This window comes from Euleptes europaea, chromosome 4, assembly GCF_029931775.1.
Source record: "Euleptes europaea isolate rEulEur1 chromosome 4, rEulEur1.hap1, whole genome shotgun sequence".
Classification (NCBI taxonomy): Eukaryota; Metazoa; Chordata; class Lepidosauria; order Squamata; family Sphaerodactylidae; genus Euleptes; species Euleptes europaea.
This window is the reverse complement of record NC_079315.1, coordinates 63,818,012-63,845,787: the sequence shown is the minus strand read 5'-3', so window position 1 is coordinate 63,845,787 and position 27,776 is coordinate 63,818,012. Positions and strand designations below refer to the sequence as shown.

The following is a 27,776-nucleotide window of genomic DNA, read 5'->3' as shown; positions in this document are numbered from 1 at the left end:
ATTCCAAGTTTCCATTCAACTTGACCCTCCTTGTAGGAGGAACGGGAAAAGTAGTATGATCACATCTGTATCAGGTAAAGTAAATTAACTTGATTCTTTTGTAGCTGTAATTCAGATTAAGGTTAGTATGTGGAGAAAATGCTCAAGGTATGACCATAAATGCACTTAACGTATTTTTCGCTTCATAGGACGCACCTGATCATAACACGCACCTAGTTTTTAGAGGAGGAAAACAAGAAAAAATCTTGTTTTCCTCCTCTAAAAACTTGTCTTATGGAGTGAATGCCGGCTGGGCGCGTGAGCGTCAGGACGGCGTGAGCCGGTGTTCCCCGCACCAATGGCCAGCTAGGAGGCGAGCGGGGCCGCACAGAGCCAGCTGGGTGCGTGCGCATCAGGACAGCGCGAGCCGGCGCACGCGCCCAGCCGGCTGTGTGCCCCGCCCGCCTCCAGCTGGCTGGCGGCCCTAGCGGCTCCCGGGGCGGCCCGGCTCTGCGCCCTGCTGCCGCTGCACTGAGCGGCTGGGAGGGACCGCCCGCAGCCCAGCTGGCTGGCGGCTTTAAAGCCATCTCCCAGGGCGGCCCGGCTCCGCGCCCCGCTGCTGCTGCGCTGGAGCCCGGCCGCACATCTTGCTGCAATGCCAGAGCCGGTCCGCCCCGGGAGCCGGCTTTAAAGCCGCCAGCCAGCTGGGCAGCGGGAGGCCCCTCCCGCCCCCAGCTGGCTGGCGGCGTCCTAGCCGGCTCCTGGGGCGACCCGGCTCTGCGCCCCGCTGCCGCTGCGCTGGGCGGCTGGGAGGGACCTCATTCGCTCCATAACACGCACAGACATTTCCCCTCACTTTTGAGGAGGAAAAAAGTGCGTGTTATGGAGCGAAAAATACGGTAGATATTTGTGTCTCTTTTGTGAGATGGCAAAATTTGTAGCTGAAAAACAAGATGTTTCACACAGAATATTTCTGGTTTATTTTGCCTGTTTGAGACCATAGTTAGCTGATAAAGTGGGAAATGCTTAAACACGTCCGATCCCCATCCAACTATTAAACATATAGCAAGTCCATGTCCTATTTCCCAGAAAACTTTGTTTTCATAGGGATTCCAAGGATGTCAGCTTTCAGTGATCGACTCAGGGGTGTATATAAAATGGTTGGGTTACTTTCTGATTAGGCAGAGCTCTGAAATTTGGTTCCCAGGTAGTCCAAGACAAATTACTATTAAAATCTGAACTTGCAATAGCAGTCAAGTACATGCATCTGCTATATGCACACATGTGTAATATGTTAACCATACTTTTATATTTATAGTTATTAATTGTCTTGAAAACTTACTGTCTCCCCCCTCCCCCGCAGGAGGAGCATATTATTTGATTTCCAGAAGCTTGGGTCCAGAATTTGGTGGTGCAATTGGCTTGATTTTTGCATTTGCTAATGCAGTTGCTGTAGCTATGTATGTTGTTGGCTTTGCAGAGACAGTTGTAGAACTGCTTAAGGTAAGCTAATCGTTCTTGTTCACTTGTTGTAATGATAGTAAGTCTTTCCCTTCATTTACAGATTGAAATAATGCATGTACTTGTCAAATTCACTGTAAATTGTGGTATAAAATACATTGCTGAATGTGTCATTGTGTTTAGATGAATAAATGACCTTGGCTTTGGCACTATTAAAATTGATAGGCAAAATGTAGGCTGGAACCAACTTTGCATCAAGTAAGTATGATTTAGTCTAGCTTAAAGTCTATTCTCTGTAAAATTTAAATTATGACCTGTGAAATTAGTTCTGTAAAGCCCATGAAGACTACTGTAGAGACCGGGTTTTCTCCAAAAACTGCTCCCCATGCCCAAGAGCTTTTGAAACTAAGGAAGGCATGTGAGATTTGGTAAGAAAAATAAAGTTCAAAATCTACTGGACCAAGTGCAGTGGGTCTAAGCAGGTCTTTAAATCCTCTCTTATAACTACATTAAATGTTTGATTAAAGAAAAATGTGACACATACAAATTAGCAAGATGGGATAGAAAACATGGAGTCCTAAACAGGGTGTCCAACCATTAAAATGTTCAGTTCTGCAATTCAGATTCAAAAGTATTTTTTAACTCTTGATGAAATGCTAAGGTTTATTTCAGATGATCATCCAAACTGTGATTTGAAGGATTGTGAAAAGAGCTTTGGGCTTCCGTATCCATATCAACCTTTAATGGCATAGGAATTACAGTTACAATCATTAAAAATAGTTGTATCCAGATAAAGTACAGTTTATATGTAAATGAACTAAATCAATCATAACAACAATCAAATAGGTTTACACTTGGTTCCTCAAATCCTTGTAGCAGCTAAAAGAAACTTTGCTACCTCCTCTGTAATACAGAAGCGCTGATCAGCTAGGAGGAAAGCCACTTTGTCATTTGTGGGGAGATAGAAAATATTCTGCATCAGCGGATCAGTGCAAGTTTTCCATAAGGGCATGTAAAAAGCACAATGAAGCAACACATGAGCCACTGTTTCTGGTTAGTTCTGCAAGCATGGGCAGGTCTGATTACAGACAGGGATGTTTTTAAATCTGCCCCAAAGAATCAGTCGGGAGGATGTTCAGGCAAGCTAACATAAAAACCTGACAAAGTTGTGGAGATGTAAGCAGGAAAAATAAGTTGGTAAAGCTCTGAAAGTATGGTAAATACCCAGTTCCAATGGGGAGCAGTCCCTGTGTGCTAATGAGAACATAGTTTGCCTCTCTATGTCTACTATTCTTTGTTTCAATAGCCCATAGGCATGCTGTTTGTCAGACATGAAGAGAGCATCTAATGGGACTCCTGTTGCTCTGAGTCTGAGAGTGATCTGTTTGGACCACTTTGATTGGTAATGGTCAGTTAACACTAACCAACTCAGGCTGGAGAAGTTGGATCTGAAGAACATGAGGAGCCACAATTTGGTTGTTATAAGCCATCTGCTTGTAACCAGAGAATTTAGCCCTAATTCGAGGCACAGCATTGCATACACTACCCAGTCTGGAATTCCTAGCAGGCGGCGTGAAAAAAAAGATTGGATTGGCTCTAGACTGGAGTTAGTGGAATTTATCCAGATTGGGATCCCATAAAATAACTGAGAAAGCACTTTGTAAACTCGTATAGCAGCTGGTATGAACTGGCTGCCTTTAGTATATAAAAAAAAGGGAAATGGCCGCTGATTTTAGTTTTGCCTGATTTGTGGCTGTTTCTGCTGCATAGTCCATCTTAAATTATATTGGAAACAAACTCCTAGGTACCTAAAGTACTTTACCTGCTCTATCCTATTTCCCTTAATTGTCCAGTTCCTCGGCTTCCAGGATTTTGCAAAACCAGGACCTTCGATTTATCGAAATTGATGGTTAGGGAATTTGTTTCACAATATGCTGTGAAAGCCTTCAGAAGGCCATTAAGGCCCTTTTGAGTTTGAGAAAGCAGGACTGCATCATCCCCATAAAGGAGGGGGGGGGACTGGGCTTCTGTACTCTCTCTTCCTCTCTCCTGCAGCTCCTCTTTTGCAATTTACAGTGCTAACCATAATTTCTTGCAAAGCATCTGTTGATTAACTGTAGATAGCACTTGCCCTCCAAACCAGAACTGGAAACAGTCTATTACGTGGGCAAGCTGGAAGGCAAGTACTAACCAGAATTTTCTGATTTGGATGCACACAGAAAAGGAGGCTACATGCCCAAGGGTATAGTGCGGCATTTTTCTCTCATCTTTGAAATAATCTCATGAGCTTCTGATTACTGAACCACTTCCTTTTAAACTGTTACTAGCTTTAGTGGCTAGGGATTCCATTCAGGTTCAAGACAACTGAGATTTGGGTTCAGTTTGAGTTCACTGGAGAAACCCTTTCTGAATTAGTTTTGTTCTCAGATTTGGTTTAGCTCGCTGTCCCTAAATGCAAAATATGTGCGGCTTAGGAACTGGCCTTGCTTTGTCAATCAATCTCATAGGAGCATTGGTTTTTATTTCTGGGTTCAACACAGAATTACATGGTAACACTTTTGGATTAAACTCATAAAAAATCTCAAGGTACTTGATATCTGTCATTGGATATGCAGCCAAAATGACTGTGTGTGTATGTGTATTTATATATTTCCCTCCCCTCACACACACTTTCATTTAAAATTACTAAGTTTCTTGTCCTGTATCATTAGTAAATAGTGCAATGCATATAATTTCCAAATCTTCTCATAGGAACATGGTGCAGTTATGGTGGATGATGCAAATGACATCAGAATTATAGGAGCCATAACAATTGTTGTTTTGTTGGGCATCTCTGTAGCAGGAATGGAATGGGAAGCTAAAGTAAGTACAATGTTCTAAGCATTTAGTGTTTTGAGAAAAATAAAATCGAAATTAATTATTTCAAATTTTAAATAATATTTAAAATTCATTTTAAAGAAATTTTGAAAGATGGTATATTGGAATTAAAGCCTTAACATTTAGATTTCTAACTGGAGGACATTCTTGCAATAACGGGACTTGAGACCGTGATACAGCTGCCAGGAGAAGGATTATTGAAATTGGCTTGACAAAATAGCTGCTTCATTCTGCAGATACCTAACTTTGGCTTGTGAAGCAAAAATTTGTCTGTAGCAAAGGTGAGGAAAGTCTGCAATAAAGGCAGGTATATTGAATGGGGAATGTAGCTCCATGAAAGCAGGCCTGGATTTTTGCATACGTGCTCATACCAACTGTACATATGAATCACAACAGTGTTTTGCAGTAACTGTTTGGGTACTTAAAGACTAACATTATGTTGGAATAAAATTAGAGCCAAATGAACTCAAGTCCACAAAAGTTTGTGTTGAAATAAAATGTTGATAATCTTTAAGGTTCCGCATGGCAAAAGTATTTTCTGTAACAGACTAACCTGGCTAGTTCTCTTCAATTATTTTAGAATTGTATACCTTGTATATAAGGTCTACACATTCACTTTTGCAGATAATTTGAACATGTTGGTGTTCAGCCTCCTAAAAAAATGGCACATCCAGAGTAACTGTACATCTGTGACATGTGTTGGTCTCTGATATGTGGGATTTCTTCATATCGCCATCTAATATCAAGCTTTGGATGGCATGAAAGAAAATAATGCTATCAAATTGCTCTGTGTTCATTTTTTGTGTCTATGTGGAGAAGTCACCATCAAAAGTAATATCAAGCAGTCTTGATATGATGACAAAACTATAGTGCTCCTAAGTTCTGCTGTTTTAAGGATTTGGAATGTTTTAAATACAGGGATACTTGAGGGAAGCTGCGAAGTAAAGTGAATGAAAGAGCTCTTAGACTGTAGTTACATAAGAACAAGAAAATGGTTAATTTTTCTCAGTAAAATCAGGGAAAGATGGCATAGATATTAGTGTCACATGATTTTAAATATCGTTTTATTTTAATTTAACTTGCATGGGACGTGAGACCCCAGGGCAAGTGCCACATCTTCCTGGCATTGCATATCCATGTTGTCAAAGAGTAGTCATAACTCAAGAGATAACAAAGTTGTACTTTTATTGTTTAACTCAGTTCCTATCACCAGTTCCCAAGGTTAAGTCAGCCTGCAGCCTGGCTGGTTAATTCCTTATTAACCTCCACCTGCTTTCACTCCGCTTTCAGCTTTGCTTTTCCCAGGTAAGGCCCTTCACCAGGTCTTGGTAGCCCCTAGCTCTGGCCACCGCCCCTTCTGGCAGGGTTATTGTCTGAGGTAGGGTTAACATCTCAGGTAGGTAGGCCCACCCAAGCCTGGGGTCAGTGCTGATGGTTACCTGTTATCCAGAAATGCCAACTTCCTGGTCTAGGGGAGTCTTGTGTCTCCGCCGACTGTAGAGAGCTCCAGCCTGGCTGACTGCTCTATCTCCCTGGTCCTAGCCAGCTGCTGCTCCCTTCAGCTGGGGCCTTTTTATCTTCCTCCTGGACACACCCAGCTCTTGCTGCACTGTGCCTACTCTTGAGTAGGTCTTCTCTTCAAAGGAGATGTTTGCCCTTGTGTAGGTCTTTTCTCCATTGAGAACTGGCCCTAGTTGTTCTTCCTCCTATCTGTTTCTCCCATACCCTTGCAGACCCACATGGCACCTCCTTCTGTGACATTGCTGTCCTGCTGGCACACCTAGGGCAGTGCCCCCGTTCCATCCATTCTACCCCAGCGCTGGGATGTGACAGGATGATATAAGCTTTGGAGGCAAAATGTAATGTTTAAGCTCTCAAATTTGCTATACCCTTTCTGTTTGTTTATATTGCTTTGATTATAGACTTAGAGAAAAGGAACTAATATATAAAATTGTGACAGGTCTTGAACTTCCTAATAAAATTTAATGATATGGAAAGAAATGTATTAAATTAACGATTTTGATGATTTCTAAAATTACAGGCACAGATTGTTCTGCTGGTGATTCTGTTACTAGCTATTGCTGATTTTGTCATAGGATCATTTATTCCATTTGAGAGCAAGAAGCCCAGAGGCTTCTTTGGCTACAAAGGTAAGAGTAATATGAAATACATTTTCAATGAATTTGCCTTATCCTGCTTGGAAACTTGGTAATAGAATTTTTTTTAGTGTCATATTTAATTTGTGTTACAAGACTATAATAAGTCTGAAGAACGTCTTGTGATTTTTTTATTGTGTGAGGTCTCCAGAGTGTAAAGGTTTTGAATGATCCATCAGTCCAATACAGTTCATGCACATCTTCCTTTTTTGGATCTGGCCTTGGCCTGGAACAGAGGATGATTGCATAGTTAACAGTGCATGAGTTCCTGTTCACACTTGCACTCACCCAGAGGCCCACAGCCTTTTTGAGCCTGTGGGCACCCTTAGAGTTGTGGCACAGGGTTCACCCGTGTAGTGGATGCTACCACAAAATAGATGCCATGGGAGGTGGAGACACATACACACCCAAAAGAAGCTGAAGGCTGAGGAAAAGCTGGGTAACTTTCAGAATACACTGGGGAAAGAGGGTCAAGACTGAATAAAAGTGGTGGTAGCTGCTGCTGAATCAATGTTATTTAATCTGCACAGCCAGTCAGAAGTGGCCCCACCCATTTTGTGAAAACACTTGGCAGGTGCCAGTTAAGGTGTCGGCGGGCACTACGTTTGGGACCCTTGCATTAACCTCTAATGTTACAGGACAGTCCTAAGAATACTGTCCTGGGAGTAAGCCCCATTGAGTAAAAAGTATTCTTGGGATTGCTCCCTATGGCTACAATCCTCTGCAGACAACTATTAGTAAATCCCACTGACATCAGTGTAAACTAATTCTTTGTAGATATGCATAGGAATGGACTGTATGTTATCTTCAGATCCTGTAGAGCACACTTATGTATGCCTTGCCTTTTCCTTCCATATGCATGCTTCTCTTTTTCTTCGATGAACAAATTCTTTTATAAATTCACTCTTGCTACGATAACCATGAAAAGTAATTTAAACTACCGGTACATGTAAAATAATGAGGACATGGAGAAGAAGGGGCGAAATGACACAGAGGAAGTAACAGCCATTGTGTACAACAGCAAGCCATTGGGAGGAATGATAGGGCAAATGCCTTAACAGATGGTTTTGGGTAACTTGAGTGAGTAAGAGGGGAAAAGAAATAGAAGCAAGCTTGATTGAAGAGAGAGAAGCAATAGAAATAGAAGCAATCTGACTGAGCCCCATGACAGGATGCTTGCCTCATCGGCTAGCTGCACCTCCCCCCTTCTCTATTGCCTGTATTTATCAACCTTGTATGCCTTTCTCCCCAAACTGAATGAGAGCCTAAAAAGCATACCTGGAAATGAATAGGCAGCAGTTGTCTGCTAACCCTCTGTTGCCCTCTGCTTCAGTGCTGGCCCCAACTTGTAGTGGAACAGAACTGAGAAATCACTGTGCCTTTTCAAATGACCACTGTATCTAAACTTGCAGTCTAGATTATCACAATATGTGAGACTGTACTAGTGGAGCCAGGAGCATTAACTTTCTATTTCCATGATTTTTGAAGCACGAATAAATTTGCAAGAGAATTTTAAACTAGCTTTTTTGGTCTCACAACTTTGAGTTTTGAAAAGGAAGGGTATTAATTTACATCTTCTGAGCATTATCAATCATTAAGATACTTTTCCTCTTACACTAATTCACTACTATATTTGATTTCTTTTACATCTGAATGCTAACTCTTTAAGCTGTCTGCAAAAACAAAACAGCAGCAGAGACCTTCAAACTGAAACTATATGAACTTCCCCCTGCTTACCTAAGAACATAAGAGTCCTGCTGGATCAGACCAATGGTCCATCTAGTCCAGCATTCTGTCTCACAGAGTAACCAACCAATAATTTTAGAGATCCAACAACAGTGTATAGGGGCCGAGGCCTTCCCTAATCTTGCCTCCTAGTACTAGTATTCAGAGGTTTACTGTCTCTGAATGTGGAGTTTCCCTTTAGTCACCATGGCTAGTAGCCACTGATAGACTCACCCTCCATGAATCTGTTTAATCCCATTTTAAAGTTGTTTATGATCGTGTCCATCACTACATTCTCTGGTAGCGAATTCTACATTTCAGTCACTCACTGTGTAAAGAAGTATTTCCTTTTGTGTGTCCTAAATCTAGTGCTCATCAGCTTCATTGGATCCCCTTGAGCTCTAGCATTTTGGGAGAAGGAGAAAAAATTCTGTTTATCAGTACTCTCCATCCCATGTATAATTTTATAAACCTCTATCTTGTCGCTCCTTACTCATCCTTTTTCTAAACTGAGAAGTCCCAGCCTCTTCAGCCTTTCCTCATAGGGAATGTGTACAAAACTCCTAATCATCTTGGTTGTCCTCTTCTGTACTTTTTCTAGATCTGTGATGTCCTTTTTGAGATATGGCTGCCAGAACTGTACACAATCTTCCAAATGAGGCCACTCCATTGATCATTATAATATTGTCCATTTTATTTTCAGTCCCTTTCTGAATAATCACTAACAGAGTTTGCCTTTTTCACCTCTGCAGCACACTGGATTGACACTTTCAATGAGCTATCTACCATAATCCCAAGATCTTTCCCCTCTCAGTCTCAGCAGGTTCAGACCCCATTAGCCTATACTTGAAGTTGGGATTTTTTGTCCCCGTATACATCACTTTAGAGGAAGGCACTGGCAAACCACCTCTGCTAGTTTTGCCATGAAAACCTTAAAAGGGATCGCCATAAGTCGGTTGTGACTTGACAGCACTTTACACAAACACACTTACATCACCTTACACTTACCAACACTGAATTTCTTTTGCTGTTGTTTGCCACTCACCCAATTTGTGGAGATCCTCCTGGAGCTCTTCAGTCATCCTTGGTTTTCACCATCCTGAATGATTTTGTGTAATCTGCAAACCTGGCCACTACACTACTCACCCCTGTTTGCCTGAGTATTAAGTCTTTGCATTCTGATGTTAAAGTTGCTGTAGGTTTGAGTAGTGAAGAACTTAACATGGCTTTCATCTCCTTCATCCTACCATGGTAGCCTAGCCCCTTTCTATTGTTTAAAAAAAATCCTTGGCAGTTACATTGGCACCTAGAAATCTGTTTTCTTTCCCCCATTCCACCCCACCACACTGCCATGTCTCTTCAGGCCTTCTTCTCATGCTTTCCTATGCAGTGACTCTTCTGGAGAGTTTTTTAAAGTCCTAGATGTCAATAGAAGAATATGGAAGGGAGGAAAAACTTGTTCAAAGGACTGCTGTTTCTTCACTCCTTGCCTAAATCCGACCTTCACATGCTGGTGCCAGCCAGCCAGGCTCCTTCCTGGCCATGCACCTACTGTCGCAGTAGCAACGATATCATCCCCAGTATAAGGAGACACCGGTAGCTATGTCATCCTTTGCTTGCAGTTTTAGGCCTGGGAAAGTTTTTAGCTGATGTAATCTGGGAAAGTTGGGGAAAGTTTTTGAATGGTTATTTTGATGAGCTAGCTTATGGTCTTCTACCTGGCTATTTCAGAAATGTATTCATCATGTATTACAGTGAACTGATGTGGTTATGCTGATTTGCTTATTATAATAGCCAACCAGGTACTTAGAAATAGTCACATGACTGTGATAAGTGACTTCAGAGATTGATCAGATAAGGTTTCTCTATAACTCTGCATGAGTCTGAGGACCAAATCAGATTTTCCTTGGACTGAAGCTTAGCTATCAGAGATTGAAGGACCTTAGCTTGGTAAGACATAAAGATCCTTTTGGCAGCAGAGCCTCTGGATTTCCCTTCAGTGTTCTTTTGCTTTTAGCCCAATTCATTTTCTTTTGCAGTTTCCTATTACTACTACTACCACCCCTAGGGATGCAGAGGGCTTAAATACTACTTTTCCCTTTGTAGCCAGCTACCATCACTGCCCATTCTTTAGAAAATTCAGGAATGTCACCAGAGAACCAGCTAGCTATGCAAGAAGACAAATTAATTTAGCTAAAAGGAGATGGAAGTAATGACAGTGTTTAAAAGACAGTAGCTCTGAGAAATCTCAATCATTTGTCCTCTTGAAGCAGCTTGGCACTACAGCTGAATTCTTAAATTAAAATCACAGCAAATTAGATTTCAGAAAAGACATAAACCCTCGCATAGAAAACACTGCAATGCAACTGTATGCCAGGGATATCTGGATTCTCCTTAAAACTGAGTAAACATTATTTGTTATAACAAATTAGGGTGACTTCTTTTAGACATATTTTTTAATGGATTGCTTAGGTGAAGAATGACTACTGTAGGTATTTATATATTTAAATACATGTTTTTGAATGTTTCTTTTTAACAGCTGAAATATTTTCAGAGAATTTTGGACCAGATTTCCGAGACGGGGAAACTTTTTTTTCAGTATTTGCTATATTTTTCCCAGCTGCAACAGGAATTTTGGCTGGTGCCAATATCTCAGGTGATCTTGCGGTGAGTGTTCATGAATATATTCTGTTGCTTGATCTTACTGCTCTATTACACGGGGAGGGGCCATGGCTCAGTGGCAGATCATCTGCTTGGCATGCAGAAGGTCCCAGGTTCAATCCCCGGCATCTCCAGTTAAAGGGACTAGGTGAGTAAGGGATGTGAAAGACCAAGGAGAGCCGCTGCTGGTCTGAGTAGACAATGTTGACTTTGATGGACTGAGGGTCTGATTCAGTATAAGGCAGCTTCATGTGTTCATGTGTACATCCACCGATCACTGGGCAGAGCCCCACTCCTCTGTATGCTCCCCTCGGTTCCTCTACCTACTTACTTTGCAGAGAGCTTTGTTATTCTCAAGAGTCAGCTCTGCTAGGAGCTTAGGGAACTATCTTATTTGTATTTTATTAATTTTAATCTGTTTTAATTGTTTCGGTTTTTAAATGTACATTTTACTTGTTGTTACCCGCCCTGAGCCCTGCTGTAGTGGGGGAGAGTATCCTGAATCTAAAATATAAATCAGTATAAAAATGAATCATTCAGTTTAAACCATTTGTTGGATTTAAAAATTGACTGTTTCTTTCAGGATCCCCAATCAGCCATACCTAAAGGGACACTGTTGGCCATCTTAATTACTACTGTGGTTTACATAGGAGTTGCTGTATCTTTAGGTAAATAGCTAACTTTCAATTATTTATAATTATATATCGTGTTTTCATATTGTGGAAGCTGTATTTTCCGGTTGAATGCATAATGACCTTTACATCTGACAACGGGAGCGTTGACTGTCAAAAGCTTATACCCTGAAAATCTTGTTGGTCTCTGAGGTGCTACTGGACTTGAATCTAGATAATGACCTTTACAGTTATACATCTGGCTGTATTCAGACAGTTCCATTAACAATTCATTTTTCTGTTTTATTTAATACTGATAAAAATATTGGAGATACATCAGATAAGCCAGCATAATGAGTTTTGATAAGTTTGCTTCTGCGGTGCTGTTATAAAAATAACTATTCTGTTTCTAGCAACTATAAAGCTGCTTTAATAATTGTTTGCCATCAAGTTGCAACTGATTAATGGCAATCCCAGGACCATGTGGTTTTGAAGTCAACAGACAAGTGGAGGTTGTTTGCCATTGCCTTCCTCTACATAGCATCCCAATTCTTCGTTGGTGGTCTCTCATCCAAGTACTAACTGTGTCTGATCCTGCTTAATTTCCAAGCTCTGGAGAGATTGAACTACTCAGGGCTATTGAGGCTGCTTTGCAACCACTGTATTTAGTCATATTCAACATTCACTTTATTTTTCTCAACAAGATGCATTTGGTTTTAGTGACACACATTTTAAAAGAAGAGAACACACGTGCATGTGCACAAAGTAGAAATAGCAGGGGAGAGATTCTCAGTAGCTGAGCAACTAAACCAGCATTCCAGAATTCTGAAAACTGATTTTAGACTTTTTGAAGTTTTGACTGCTTTTAAGCAACCTGTGTCTTAGAAGCCAAATCTACCACTTTTGTCCCTCATGTTTGGACTTTCAAGATGGCTGCTTGGTTTTCCAAATTTCTTGTACCAGATTTTGGCAATGTTGGAATAATTATATATTTACTATTTACACAATTGATACCCCACTCTTCCGCCCTTACAAGGACTACCAAGGCCCTTAAGCTCGCTGAGAACCATTTGTCTATTGTCTTGGGAAATAGCCAATTAATTTTTCATGGATTCTTTGGAACAGGAAGAACTCATGGTAAATGAACTTCCTTAGCCACTTCTGACCACAACATTTTTGGAACCCTACAGGACCATTCCCTGTAAGTGAGATAAGCCTTGTTTCCCCCCACATCTCCAGCAATTTGAGCTAGCAGAAAAGTTCATCTAAATGAGAGGCCATCAATTAGTCGTGTAGTTACAAGTACTCCTTGGGCAGCCATCTGTTAGTGAATTTTATACAGTGGTAGAAAAACTAGTCTGCTACTTTGCACAAAACTATAGTAATTTTTATCTTATGCTTACACATAACTATAAGGCCATTTTTGCATGGTCAATTTTGATGCTTGCTCAAAGCTCTTTTTAAAATGTGACTTTAAAAATGCCTTTTCACGGTCCCTACGCAAAAGGAGAAGTTCCACTCCCCCCGCTTGCCTGCTCCGTTGTTCCTGTTTGCATAGCTATTAGCATATGCATAGCTAATGTGCCTCTGTTTTGCATTGTTCCTTGAGGGAGATTCTTTGAGGCAAATATTAAAGGTCGCGTTAAATGGCCTCTTTAGTAATGCGAAGCAGGTAAGCCCTGGCTTTGCAGTCACTTCCAGAACGATAGTTAAGCATGCAAAATTCAAAAAAAAATTGTGGGGCAATTCAGCCTGGAACTCGCTGCTAATTACCATGCAAAAATGGCCAAGATGTTGGTCAAAAGAATACCAAAGAGTGAGTGGCAAGGAGTGTTATTTATTCATTTATTCCCCACTTATCTCCCCTGGTGGAGAATCAAAGTAGCTTACACTCCTTCCCCCTGCTTTTCATTTTTTATCCTCATGAAAACCCTGTGAGGTAGGTTAGACTGAGTATGTGTGACTGGCCCAAAGTCACCCTGCGAGATTCCATGGCACAAACAGATTCAAACATGGTTCTCCCAGATCCTAGTCCAACACTCTAACCCCACTACATTACTCTGGCACAGTGCTTACTTGCATTCCATTATACAAGTGGTTTTCACATTGTTCTTTACTTTCTTCTAAGTAAGCAGAACTTTATGGGTAGACATTATCCAGCATGTGTGGCATGATCTTTTTCTTTATGCCTCTTTCAGATGTAGCTACAAATCTGGATGGGTCTCTGCCATATTATTACTTGACACTGGGAGGAAAGGGAGTTCTCTCCCTCATGCACTATTTTCTGCTTGCCAGCTTTGATTACTAATTGGATGAGGGTTTTTTTGGTTTGATCTAGTATCAGCTGTACAATTTGTAATTGCACTGTTCAGGATACTGGTCTTATTATAGAAATCTCTAAAGAGTCTGGATCCAGCATGTTTTTTTTTTGTAAGAATCCAATTTGCATCCCTGTTCAAACTAGGGAGATGCTATGAGCTTCAGGGAGAACCATGCTTGCAGTTTCTAAAGTTTCTTATAACTTTAACACATTTGCTTTTGTTTAAGTGTCGCAGACTGCTAGAGAGAAACACATGCTTTTAAAGCATCCAGAATTGTAATATAGTCAGGTTCAGCGTAGGATAAAAGATTTATTAGCAGCATTTATGTTGAGCTGGTATTTTAGAACTCAAACCTTGGTAATGTACTAATGTAACTGGTCTCCCCTGTTCTCCCCTCCCTCCAAGCTGACCTCAGTCACATGATAGGTATAATTCCCAGGACCTTCTTGTCATTGCTAAAAAAAAGTTAATCTGCAGATCAGTAAAAGCAAAAGAGAATTCCTTCAGTTCAATCTCTGAAAGTAATTTAATAAAATATGTTCACTTGACTCTCAGTAGAACCAGCAGTTAAGGTATCTGCATGCCTCATGTGCCAAAAATCTATTAAGCTGTATCATCGTGATTCTTAAAAATTAAAACTTAAAAATGATTCTTAGAGGATGTAACTCTGATTGGAATTACACTGTAAGAGTTGGAAAGAAATCCAACTAGCTTGGCATTACAGTATTCATACTTGTGAAGAAAAGTCTTTAAAATACTGGTTACTTATTCTAATCCTACTGAAATTACATGTTATGCTGAGGATTCATCTCCAGGCCTCCTGACATGCACTTTAATATTAAAGGCAGTTGTGGGAAGTCAAGATCGGAGTCATGATGCTTGGGGGGGAGGGGTTTCAACCATTTCATGCCCTTATCGTTTCTTCAGTAGTTCAGAGAGAGGGCATTTTCCCAAACCAAATTGCCTCTTCCTTCTTTCCTCTGGTTTAAAATAAATCAGGAAATCAGATCCATAACATCATTTGGCCTTGAACTTCCAGTTATCATGGGTCAGATTTATGTTGGAGGGGTCAGTGCTGTGAAACATCATGTTATGATAGTCACATTTTAACAAGGACATAATCAGGCTAACTGATGCAAGGCCTTAGAATTATTTTGCTGTATATTTAGTGAATGCTTGGTTTTGCCATCACCAAAATGATGTTGGTGAAATAGGGTGCAGGAGTGGTAGTACAGCCCTTTTCTCTTCACAACACAGATGACCTACTGAATGATCACAGGCCTCTGCAAGTGCCTGATTGTCCTCTTTGCTCATGCTATTTCAGTGTGAGGTGTTGGAGAATATTGGAGTCTTTAATGAAAGAGGAACAAATTGAAATCACTGACTACACAAAACAGATTAAGATTCTAAAGATCTAAGTTTCCAGTCTGAGAGAGCAAGACCTAATAGCAGCCTAATGCTAAAACTATGTGATTTCCCACCCACCCCAGCATTAGGGGCCTGTTAGCAGACCTAATGGCTCCAACAGATTCTACTGTATTTGCATTTTTCACTAGACATGACAGCTTGCAAATGAACATTGATAGGTCACAGTTGAGCAACAGATCGAGGAAAAAATTAAGTATCTTACATTTCACTTGCTTTTTGAAAAGGAAGTTTGGCTGTCCTTTTACAGCTTAAAATGCTTAAAAGCTTCACTTCAAATTCGTTAGACCCTTCAGATAGGCCTTCTGTGTGTTGCCAGAATACAAGTCAATTCGAGGTCATTTTGCTCAGAGATGATAGATTATAGTTTCACCCCAAACTGGGTGAATTCCAGCAGCTGAGATAGTTGTCTTCTGCTTGTTCAAGCAAGCTGCCTTGAACTTTTGAGAGATGTAAGACATAAATAGTCTAAATAAACCGAGAAAAACAAATTAATCTTTGTAGCTCACTATTCTGTAACATCATTGTGTGTGTGTGCGATAAGTGCTGTCAAGTCATTTCCGACTCATGGGGTCCCTATGAATCAATGTCCTCCAAAATGTCCTATCATTACAGCCTTGCTTAGGTCTTGCAAACTGAAGCATCATAGATGTATATAAATAGGAATAGATATTGCCTGTCTGTAAATGTGTAAACAATGTTTTGTAGAACATACATCTCAGTTTCTCAGAATTTGTCATGTTAATTTTGCAGAGCCTTGTATGTCTCTCTTGTTTTCAGACCACGGTTCGTAGCATTTTAGGAAGTGTGAGAAGTGTTCAGTTCATATTTCAAATAAAATGAATACAAGTTTGTGTCTGGCTTTGAAATTGTCATAATCCAAATGCTTGGGCCTTTCTTATTTACTTTTTGGAACACTAATATTACGTATTTCTCCATATCTGTGAGGTCTAGTAATTTTATGGTAGTTGAGATTCACTTGGTTCCAGCAAATGTTTGTGAACTGACTAAAGATACTTATATTTTTCTATTCTATTTTAGGTGTTCCCAGTGCAAAAAATAATAATATGTTTTTGCCTTACAGCTCTGTTACAGTGTTACGGCTAAAACTAGCTCTGTGACTGCTTGGGTCTTAACCTAAGTTTTGTATAAATTTGAGGGTGAGAGTTTGTGTGTATGTATGTTTAGTAAATATTTAGAAATCATCGTTCTTTCCTCGAGTATAATGAAGTCAAATATGATGCAGTTGGCTTCACTATTTAAAGATAATTACTTATATACTCTGTTCTAGGTTCTTGTGTTGTGCGGGATGCAACTGGGAGCATCAATGATACAATTATCCATGAGCTAACAAATTGCACTACTGCAGCTTGCAAGCTGAAGTTTGACTTCTCTTCCTGTAAAAAGACAGGGTGCCCGTATGGGCTAATGAAAGACTTCCAGGTGAGCTGTGACTTTCCTAAATTGGGCAGTATACATTTAGTGTGTTCTTGATGTTTTCCATGCTAGATATTAATGTAGGATCAGACTACAATAGAGTATTATGTGCATATGCTAAATGTCTGGTCAAACTTTTAAACCCAGACCTTTGGAAGTTAATAGGAGCAAAGTAGATCTGTCTGTATATGGCTTCCATTTGTGGGCCTCTGTTCATAATATTCAGATTCTTCACTCTGAGCTTAGTCTTTTCAGACTGAACCATTTTTAAATGCCATGCCAGCAACTACTATATAGTTACAATTGGTGTGACTAGAGAGAGGTTTTTAGCAGAAAATGTGCAAGAGTGGCATTGCTTCTCGTGATGTACACACTGCTTTTATCATTATCGCTGGTCAAATGGGCTTTTGAAAGATGCAAGACTGCCAAACCTGTTTGGCAAAAGTGTCTAAAACAGATTCTCCCCCCCCCCTTTAAAATGTATAGAGAAGGATACTACTTGCTTCATTAACATCACTGCACACAGGTTTTTTTTTTTACTATTATGTCTCTATCATTCCTGCCTTGATACATTTATATACACCTACAACTTCATAAGTCACTATTTTATCTGGTGTTAAATTAATTTTAGAATACTACTGACTTACTGCTAGCGTGAAAAATTAAGCATGGCATAATTTTAACTTCATCTACCATAAAATAAATTTTCGAGTGTAAAAGTTTGTGCAACAAGGGAAAAACTCTAATACATATGCTCAAGGTGTTATTTTTATCTACTGTATATGGTTTGAAATAATTAAGATTGAGTTAGCCTTTAACTTCTCTTCTGGTCTTCTGATCTGGAGTCGTATCTGAGGTTTCTTAGGAAATGAGCTGTTTAACACTTACATCAAGCTTTCCTATAAGCTAAACGCTTATAAGTGAACTGTGTGTGGAACAATCCATTTAGGAATTAAAAATACAAATTTTCTCATTTTGGCGGTAAAACATGTAGGACAACAGCATAAAAGAATGGCTTAAAACGCTCTTGTTCCGAGTACTTCATAGAACCTATCAAGCATTGTTGCTGTGCACCTATTTCCCACTTAGATTTTATATGGGTTTTTTTGACAAGCCCTCACCAAAATGAAGTTGTATAACAGCTGCTTTGATCAATGGATTGCTCACACTGTCATTTTTCCTTTTCCGTCCTCAGAAGATCTTATAATGGCTTTCAGACTTCAAAACCTGTATTTAGCCCTCTAGTACTCATAGCTACTGAAAGTAGAGAAACAATCACATTTCATTAATCTTTTATTATTAAATGTATAAATGTTGTGAGTAGTAATATCTTAGTTCTCTACCTCCCATTTTATTTTCTTAACAACTCTGCAGGTGAGATACGTGGAAAGGATGTCCTTATAAAATGGACAATATAACCTAACTGAAGTTTGTCTACAAGATTTAATTTAACTTGATTTCACACTAAAGCTGCTTATGTTAGATCTGCATGTCTTATAGTCATGTTCTACTTCTAGGTAATGAGTATGGTGTCAGGATTTGCACCTTTGATTTCAGCTGGTATCTTTTCTGCCACCCTTTCTTCTGCATTAGCATCTCTTGTCAGCGCACCTAAAATTTTCCAGGTAAGAAGTTTGCAGAATTTTGAAATCAGCACTTTTAAAATGGCTTTTTAAAAATCTGTATACTTGAGGTTCATATACGGTTTCTCACGATAGCTGAGGTCTCAGGGCCAAAACCAAACTGTGTCATATAAGATAATGATGATATCTGTTGTAAATCTCACTCTACTCATGTATGCTGGTAACTGTGATAACTGGAAGTAATACATACTATTAAAACTAGATTTCTTAGTTATTTCCCCAAATCTGTCTATACCTGCATATCCGGAGGGCTCATGAACACTCATCTGTGTATCTATTTATGAACTGGACCTTAGAGTAAGTGTCAAAAATCCACACAGTAGGGCCAGGGATGAGTAGGAGAAGGTTTTTCTAAAAGATTGTGGGAAGTCCATGGTTTGCAGAAAAATATTAACTGTAAGCAAAAAAAACCAAAATCAGAGAAGCACTGTCTGCTTATAAAAGACAAATATAGAACAGTTAACTAGATGGAACAATGTTGGCCTCTCCTTGTCCACTTCTTATAAGTTTCCCACAAAACTGAAAAGAACAGTTGGATTTGTGATGTGAAAAATCAGTACAGTTTTGACTCTTAACTGTATTCAACACGCACAGGTCATCTGAAGAATGATCTAAAAATATTTGATGATTTGCTGCTCTTAGATTGGTATTTACTATAGTTGAATTGCTGTCATCTTTTCCCCCCTAGGCTCTGTGTAAAGACAATATTTACCCAGGATTCTCGATGTTTGCTAAGGGCTATGGGAAGAATAATGAACCTTTACGAGGATATCTTTTGACCTTCTTGATTGGGCTTGGATTCATATTAATTGGTGGGTTTGATTTATGAGGTTTGTTTGCTAGAAAGCATTTTTGCCTAATTTCCATGTTGAATTTCTCAAAGCACTGAATGTTATCCACGTTAGAAATTAGACAGCCAGTTAGACCACTGGCTTGACCGTGTAAGAATTCTAAGGACAATGAACAAGCCACATGTTAGTGTTATATTGGATTCTGTGATACTGGTAACCTACTTTTTACTATATATGTTTTTGACAGAATCAGATTTTGAACAATACAGCCTTACTAGCCCCTTTTACATATTACAGTGACTAAACTTACAACCTGCATGTGCACACTTATGCCTGATTGTAAGAGCCAATGTGCATTCACGGGACAGATAAAGCAAAGGACCTATACCTGGATAAATGTGGGGTTTAAATCACATGTTCATCTGTACATGTATTGAATGTAACATGAGAATTACTCAATGAACATGTAAGGAAAAATCAAATTTATACTGTACATGGCTTGGGCATGTGCTTACTATACCTGTGAACAGGGCTATTGTCAGCACTGATTAAATGATACATTTCTAGTTGTATAGAACTTTGACTCACTGATTGTGTATGGTGCAGCCCATTTACTCTGTACTTTGGGTTGTGTTTAAATATTTTTATTCTACTCTCTCACATTGGGGACTCAAAACAGAGTGAAATGCACATACTAATTTTTTGTATTTCCATCTTTTTACACCTGTCTTCTGGTAGGTCAGTTTGCTCAGCTCATGTACATGGACTATGCAAAACCAATAACAGAGTAGCTAACTTGCAACCATAGCTAACATGTAACTATTGGTGGGTATTCTGTGCAAATGTATGTTTTGCTTGCCGTTTCCTCAGTAAAGGTTCAGAGCTCATGACATCAAATTTGATGATCTCTAGCTGTGTTTTCTTCTATGACCATGGGTGAGAAAGTATGGACTGCATTCCCTCATCCTGTACATAGATCATTAAAACTGTAAGATTAAAAGGTCCTGTCTTTGGTGCTGTGCCCCTCAATAACTTGTTTCCTTTGGTGTGATTGCAAAGAATACCAATGGTTTAGTCTTTAATTTATTGAAAATATTTTTACCCGGAACTTTCAGTTCAAAAGCTGTCAAGGTTGCTTATAAAAAAATATTTAAAAAATATTTTAATCAAAATAAAAAATAAATAGCAGCATAAAATTAACAACAAAATTACATGTATACCTTTTTGTTTTACCCTAGTAGTTGAAGTAACAGTACAATGGCATTCCTGTCTTTACAGCTAAATTGAATCTCATTGCTCCAATTATCTCCAACTTCTTCCTGGCTTCTTATGCCTTAATTAACTTCTCAGTGTTCCATGCTTCACTTGCAAAATCCCCAGGTATGAATTTTATGTTGTTATTCTTATAGACATTAAACAAATAAATGCAGGCAAAAGGGCTTTTTAAAAATTCTTTCAAATTAAACTTAAGTGCTTGCTCAAACTGTTATTGGACTACAAAGAACAAACATTTTATATTCCACTGTCCAGCTAACCAGGCTATGGGCAGCAGTCTGCATTAAAGCAACTTGTAAACTTAAAGGCATGCACGTCAGTATTCTCTCGTTGTCACTGACAATGATGGCTGTCCGTTTTTCTTTTGTGGGAACTTGGTGTGTGTGTTTTTAAAATACTTATGCTATTCTTTGGCCCCAAGGTGCCCTGTATATATTTATTTACATTTTTGCATGGTATTAAAATGCTCTTGAGGTTGCTAGAACATAGTAAAGGAGAAACTTTCTGTTCATTCACTTAATTCTGTTTGCTTTTTGAATAGGTTGGCGTCCTGCTTTTAAATACTACAACATGTGGGTGTCCCTGGTTGGCGCAATACTTTGCTGTATAGTGATGTTTGTCATTAACTGGTGGGCAGCACTTCTCACATATGTCATCGTTCTAGGACTCTACATTTATGTAACTTACAAGAAGCCAGGTGGGTGCATGTGTAGGAGCTACTAGGTCAGTGAATAGGATTAATGATATGATCACAGTTTTAAAAATGTTTAATTTGCCTCATGTACATGATAGCTTATTTTTCTTTTCAACGCTATTTCCTGACAGGAACTTGTTTCATAACCAAAAGTTAATTAGGTAATACAATTTACCGAGCCAAAAGTGAACTTCATGCAAAGATATTACAAGAAATTAGATATGTTGTTCAGGGTGGGGGTGGGGTTGAGGTTGGTAGGCATTTTCTCAAGAGAAATTGGAAGGTACCATTGTTGAAAGAAACATTGTCACAGTCCAGAAAAGGAATAATAAAACTCTTTTGAAAGCTGTTTATTTGGTCCTGTGCCTCAGAGCCAGTGCAGTGTAGTGGTTAGAGTTTTGGACTAGGATCTGTGGACCCAGGTTTGAATCTCCACTGTGCCATGGAAGCTTGCTGTGTGACCGTGGGCCAGTCAAACACTCTTAACCTAACCTACCTCACAGAGAGGTTGTTGCAAGGATAAAATGGAAGAGAGGAGAATGATGTAAGCTACTTTGGATCCCCATTCGGGAGAAGGGCAAAGTATAATTGAAGTAAATAAATAAATCACACACTGAGACAGCAAACGATTTTAGTTCCCAGCTTCACATCTATTTACTGCCATTCATATAAATGTGTAGATGAGGAAAGGGAAGAATCTGTTTGGCAATGTTCCTTAATTTTGCCCTCTGCCAAATGACAGTGCTTAAACCCATTCCTATCTCCCCTCCCCCCAAACCCATGGTATCAAGAGGCACCTGCATTATGAATGACCCTGGCAACCAGGATGTAGGTGCCAGCTTTTTAGTGTTCAACCTGCTTTTGAAGCAGGTGGTGAGGTACCAGCAAGTTATGCTGTCTCCCTTCCACCCAAATGAATCCTCCACTGTTCTATCATTTTGACTGGGATAAGTTAAATACTGAGTGGATCCTAACACCAGGAACAGAAGGAGGACTTTGGGCTGAGCTATGGTCTGTTTTCATTTCATTCAGCCAAGCCAATTCCATACACTGATATGTACTTAAAGGAGGGATGGCGATGGCTGCCCCTGAGGTAAGCAGCAAGGGCTCTAGTGACTTATCCACTACTACATTGTTCATCAGTGTGGAGGGAGAATGAGAAGAAGCCTGGAAACAATTTGTGCCAGTGTGTTAATCTCTCAGTAACAATAGTTTTCCATGTTCAGTTTACATCAATCAAACCCTAAATAAATATCTTTCTGTGTGAGGAGAATTGTATTGCTACAAGTTCTTGTAGATTCCCACTTGTGAAGACTGAAATACGCTAAAATATACTTAGTGCTTTACAAAATAGGTTGTTTTTCTAATCTGTTTACTTTTTAAAAATTAAGCAATAAAGAGGACCCTTTAAAAGTTTATTAAAATGAGGTTGGGAGAAGAGATGATGAAGCAGCCAGCAACTTCGTTGAAGTGTTGTATGGTAGTTGTGTAAGAAATATAATATTACAACATTACATGAACAGGTTTACCGCTTGTTTAGTTCATTAGTATAGTAGATGCTGTGGCTCACCAACAGTACCTGCTTTGCATGCACAAAGTCAAAGGTTCAGGCCTTGGTATCTCCAGTTAAAAGGATCAGATAGGTGATGTGAAAGATGACTACCTGAGATCCTGGAGAGCTGTTGCCAATCAGAGTACTGACTTTGATAGACCAGTGAATTGACTGTGTGTAAGGCAGCTTCGTGGATGTTCTTAAACAGTACCCTAAAAGCTTGCTTCAGTAAAATACTAGTGAAATCTCTTGCTTTGAGCATTTTAGAAAGGAGGTTTTCTCTTTATCAGTGCTATATGGAAACCAGTTCACATCTTCAGATACCTTTGGTACTTCTTTTCCACTTCTTGTGTTCTATTTGAGCGTTAGAATGAGAATGGGGTCACTAAAATACTTCCCTTTTCTGTTCATTTTCAAATCAGCCGTATCTATGACTTTACCTCAATGGGCTCTTTCTGTTTTAACATAAAACAATCCTTTTACAGATGTAAATTGGGGATCTTCAACTCAAGCCTTGACTTATCTAAATGCACTGCAGCATGCTGTTCGCCTTACAGGTGTGGAAGACCATGTGAAAAACTTCAGGTAACTTGAGATAAATAAATACTTTTTAGACAATACAAGTAAACTTGAGATACCATAGGGAACATCTAACATAACAGTGGAAACCAAAATGATCGCACATACGGAAAGGGAAGTTGTATTCCCATCTCTAAAGTGGTGTATTGAAAATATGGTTTGAATGGTTTCACCCAGAATTCAGCATGTGCTGAAAGTGATTGCATCCTTACATTTTATAAGCATCAACACTCATTAGCTGTTGAAAGTGAACTGAGCAGTGACATAGTAAATGTAGTTTGGCTTATGTATGGATCTGTTCAGCTTTCATACTGTGCCACTTTGTTTGCTGGATTTGGTTGAGTGACCTCATAGCAAAGTAAATGCATGTGGACTTGATTTGGAGCACTTGTACACAGCCTGGGCCCAGGTGAATCAGAACCAAACCAAAAAGATCAGGAATGTTACATTAAAGGAAGAGACATAGAACACAGCTTACAAAAAAGTTGGTTGTTACGTTATTGGTCCCCATCAGTCAAGCTGCATGAAAGTTTGTGAGGCAACCAATATAGCCACTGGATGGCATTGGTTGGGAAGAGATGAAAAGGCCATTACCCACACTTCGTATCTCTTTGGGATTTCAGTGTAGTGTCAGGAGCTCAGAAGGTCCATTCAGTAGTATTCATCCTTCTTGTGGTAATGCTGTTTCAGGCAATTATTGGTGGTATCTAGGGGTGTGCATTCAGCTAAAGCCAAACTGAAAACCCCCAAAAAGTACCTTTTCAGTATTTTGGGGTGGGCTTTTTTTTAACTGGTAAAAAAATGGCACCTAGTGTTCAGATTCCTGCTCCCAGCTTGCTCTGATCATGGAAGCTGCTGTGGGTGGCGATCTAAGCTCTGGGTGGCAGCCCATCATTCAGACCGCCACCCCCAGCAGCCTCCAATCATGGAAGCTGCTGAGGACAGTGCTCTGTGTTCAGGTTTATTAAATCCAAAAAATTTTGAATGTTCGAAAAGCCGAATCCATTATATTTTGGCTTTTCTGGCTTTTTGAAAGTTTCTGGGTTTAATAAACCCAAACCCAAAAATACTGGGAAAAAGTGATGCACACCCCTAGTGGTATCTTGATCATTTCTTCTGTCACCTTTGCTGGAGTTCTGCTAATCAGTGATGAGTGAAGACACTTGCCACCTGAAATGTATGGAGATATTCCATAAAATGTTATGCTGTCTGAGTAGCTGTATGGGTGGGATCTAAGCTTATTAAGAACAGCTCAGATTGGATATAATTTATGACATGTACATTCTATTTATCTGTCAAATCTAAAACTAGGCCCCAATGTCTCGTCATGAGTGGTCCTCCGAACTCGCGTCCTGCATTGCTTCACCTAGTACATGCCTTCACCAAAAATGTAGGATTAATGATCTGTGGTCACGTACATATGGTAAGTCAGAATAATTTCTTACACTTTTTATAAAACTACTTATAACCCTTTCCACAGTGCCCCTCTTTTCTGGGAAACCACCTAAGATGATTCAGTACTAGAGAAGAGTACAAATGTGTAGACGTGCTAGTGTGTTAAGTGAGAAGGATTTAAAGTTGTTAGACGTTGGAAAACATTTTAGAACAAGATGAGATTGTACAAAAATGAGGCTGCACTTGAATTGCATTATAACCAGACTACTGACATTATAACATCAAAAAAATCTTGTACATCTTCTTTCAACTGACTTCTGGGGAAAGCTAGCAGGAGTTGGAGAGCATCTGGCTTAAGGCAGATTGTCCTTTGGGATGGTGATCTACCGTATATACTCGCGTATAAGCCGGATTTTTCAGCCCAAAAAAAGGGCTGAAAAAGCCCAACTCGGCTTATACGCGGGTCAATACGGTAGGGGGAGGGAGGGGGGAAACTTGCTGCCGCCAGCCTGCCCGCGTGCCTTCTCTGCGGGCCAGGAGCGGCCTCCTGGGCGCAGGGAGGGGGCCGCCGCCGCCTGCCCGCGCGCCTTCTCTGCGGGCCAGGAGCAGCCCGCGCGGCCTACTGGGTGCAGGGAGGGGGCCGCCGCCACCAGCCTGCCTGCACCTTCTCTGCAGGCCAGGAGTGGCCCGCGCGGACTCCTGGGCGCAGGGAGGGGGCCGCCGCCAGCCTGCCCACGCGCCTTCTCTGTGGGCCAGGAGCGGCCTCCTGGGCGCAGGGAGGGGGCCGCCGCCGCCTGCCCGCGCGCCTTCTCTGCGGGCCAGGAGCGGCCTCCTGGGCGCAGGGAGGGGGCCGCCGCCGCCTGCCCGCGCGCCTTCTCTGCGGGCCAAGAGCGGCCCGTGGGGCCTCCTGCACACTGCCTCCTGCCCGTGCCTTCCCTGGCGGCGGCCCCCTCCCTGCATGCAGGAGGCCCCACAGGCCGCTCCTGGCCCGCAGGGAAGGGGCTGCCGCCGCTGCCTGCCCGCCCGCCTTAAGGTAAGCCTGAGGGGGGGAGGGGCTGCATTTCCCCCTCGGCCTATACGCGGGTGCCTAATTTCCCCCCATTTTTGGGGTGAAATTAGGCACCTCGGCTTATACTCGGGTCGGCTTCTACCCGAGTATGTACGGTAAATGTTTCATGCCCTCAGTGGTGATACGTTAGTCTTTTGACTAGCATGCTGAAACAAATGACACCTATATAAAGAGACCAAAGAGTGGTAGGGAAAAATGCACACAAAAAGGGCATTTGGAGAAGTATATGCTATGCATGATAATGCTTGAATTCTCCAGGCCAGGATTGGGGGAATTTGAGTGCTTGCTACTACAAGAGAATTTAGATATAGTGGGTATAAGGGAAATCTTGTGGTACAGTGAGAATCAATGCGATGTGAATGCTCCTAAATTTAAAAAAGGAATAAAAAGACAAAAGCATATTGAGGGAAGAGTTGTTTAATATGTCAGAAAGCATGTATGTGTAAAGTGCCATCAAGTCACAGTTACTTATGGTGACCCTGTAGGGTTTTCAAGGCAAGGGAGATTCAGAGGTTGCCATTGCCTGCCTCTGTGTAGCAACCCTGGATTTCCTTGTTAATCCAAGTACTAATTGGGGCTGACCCTACTTAGCTTCTGAGATCTGATGAGATCGGTCTAGCTTGGGCCACCCAGGTCAGGACAGTAAGTATAGAATCCGATAAACTAAATAACATAAGAGAAGATACTGTTCCACATATTGACTCGGAAAGTAACTTGGTATATTTCTCTTTACTAAAGCCCTTTCGGTGGTGATCTTGAGAAGAATAGAACCAAAGAAAATCATTTTGTACATCAGCTGCACTCACATTAAGTATATATGTGACAGGCAGAATTTCTACATATGATAAATGGCTGCAGAAGTATTTGGTCTAAAGGCATGGGCATCAGCAGGTTAGACTGATGTAACTTTGCATAGGATTGTATTATTAGTCATGGAGCTGACTAGAAGGGAAATAACCTTTGTCTTATAATAATATTGACTTAATTGTAATAGACGTGGTGCTGATACAAGCACTGTTGAACTGCTTTGGGGGCAGAAACTACAGCTTGATCCAATTCAACATATATATGAGTGGGAATTACCTAGGGAGTATATCATGGATACATTTTATTTCACAACCTGTCTTTAAAATGAATTAGTTTAAAAAGTGAGTATATATGTTCAGGATGTTTGGAGGCTATTTAAAACAAGTGCAATAAAAGTTTATAGCAAAGTTTAGGAAAGGATCCACCAGGATCAAATATCCCATGAAAAGAAGTCTTGCCTTAAAAAATGAACATCTTGCTGAAAGGAGAGGGACAGTATTGCCACACTTTCTTGTATATCCCCACTTCTGAAGACCGAAATATATTGAAATATACTTGGATGTTATTTGCTTTTTTGTGTTGGTTCGAGAAGGTGTAGGGAATTCTCAAAGTGTAGATAAATTGGTAACATCGTACAAACACTAAAGGCATAAACTCATAAATCAGAGGAATATTTCCTATAGCAAGGTGTGTGGCAACTGGAAGTCATTGCAACTAAACTTTTGATACATGTTAAAAAAAAAGAATTTTCCAAATATGCAGCTTGGATTGACAGTAGTTCTAGGCACAAGAGTTGAAGATTAAACAGTTTTTCTGGTTTTGTAGCCAAAAAAGAGTTAAGTTACAGTTTGGGTGATGTGCTGTGCAGTGTACTTGAAAGGCTCAACTAGATGTTGGGGTCAGTTTCTGAATATGATCTGAGCACGACTGGAGGGTTTAAGCCCCCCTGCACTATCTCAGTTTTCCAATTTGAAACAGCCCTGAAGAGTCACTGTTTGGCTCCCCAACAAAGCAAATGGCAGTTCTCCAGCACTATTTCATATTGAGAAATCAGTGTGAGGAGGAGGATTATGCTCTCCCTCATGGTGTGAATCCAATCAGTATTAGGCCCTTTCACACCTTAAAATTAAATTTCTGAAAACACGGTGAGCTCCATTCTCAAAACTCCCACCTTCTTATGTAGAAGTGCCCTAAGCAGATTCTAAGCTAGGTGATCTCATTTACAGTTAAATTGGTCAGACATCTTTTTTTGGGGTGGGGGAGGTGTACAGGCATCAGTTGATCCTCAATGAGGAATTTTAAACTATTTTCTCTGAAA

The 27,776-nt window shown here is 40.4% G+C and overlaps 1 protein-coding gene across 1 annotated transcript in view; it reads left to right on the top strand.

The window, feature by feature from the left end:
- The window catches only part of SLC12A2 (solute carrier family 12 member 2), a 65,824-nt gene that overhangs the window by 20,803 nt on the left and 17,245 nt on the right, over positions 1 to 27,776 (top strand). Inside the window, exons 5-16 of the mRNA XM_056848036.1 lie at positions 1,343 to 1,482; positions 4,192 to 4,302; positions 6,359 to 6,467; positions 10,738 to 10,865; positions 11,443 to 11,527; positions 16,508 to 16,659; positions 18,171 to 18,278; positions 18,985 to 19,108; positions 20,366 to 20,467; positions 20,904 to 21,059; positions 23,094 to 23,193; positions 24,499 to 24,610. Coding sequence (XP_056704014.1) covers positions 1,343 to 1,482; positions 4,192 to 4,302; positions 6,359 to 6,467; positions 10,738 to 10,865; positions 11,443 to 11,527; positions 16,508 to 16,659; positions 18,171 to 18,278; positions 18,985 to 19,108; positions 20,366 to 20,467; positions 20,904 to 21,059; positions 23,094 to 23,193; positions 24,499 to 24,610 — 1,427 coding nt within the window. The remainder of the gene's footprint in view (positions 1 to 1,342; positions 1,483 to 4,191; positions 4,303 to 6,358; positions 6,468 to 10,737; positions 10,866 to 11,442; positions 11,528 to 16,507; positions 16,660 to 18,170; positions 18,279 to 18,984; positions 19,109 to 20,365; positions 20,468 to 20,903; positions 21,060 to 23,093; positions 23,194 to 24,498; positions 24,611 to 27,776) is intronic.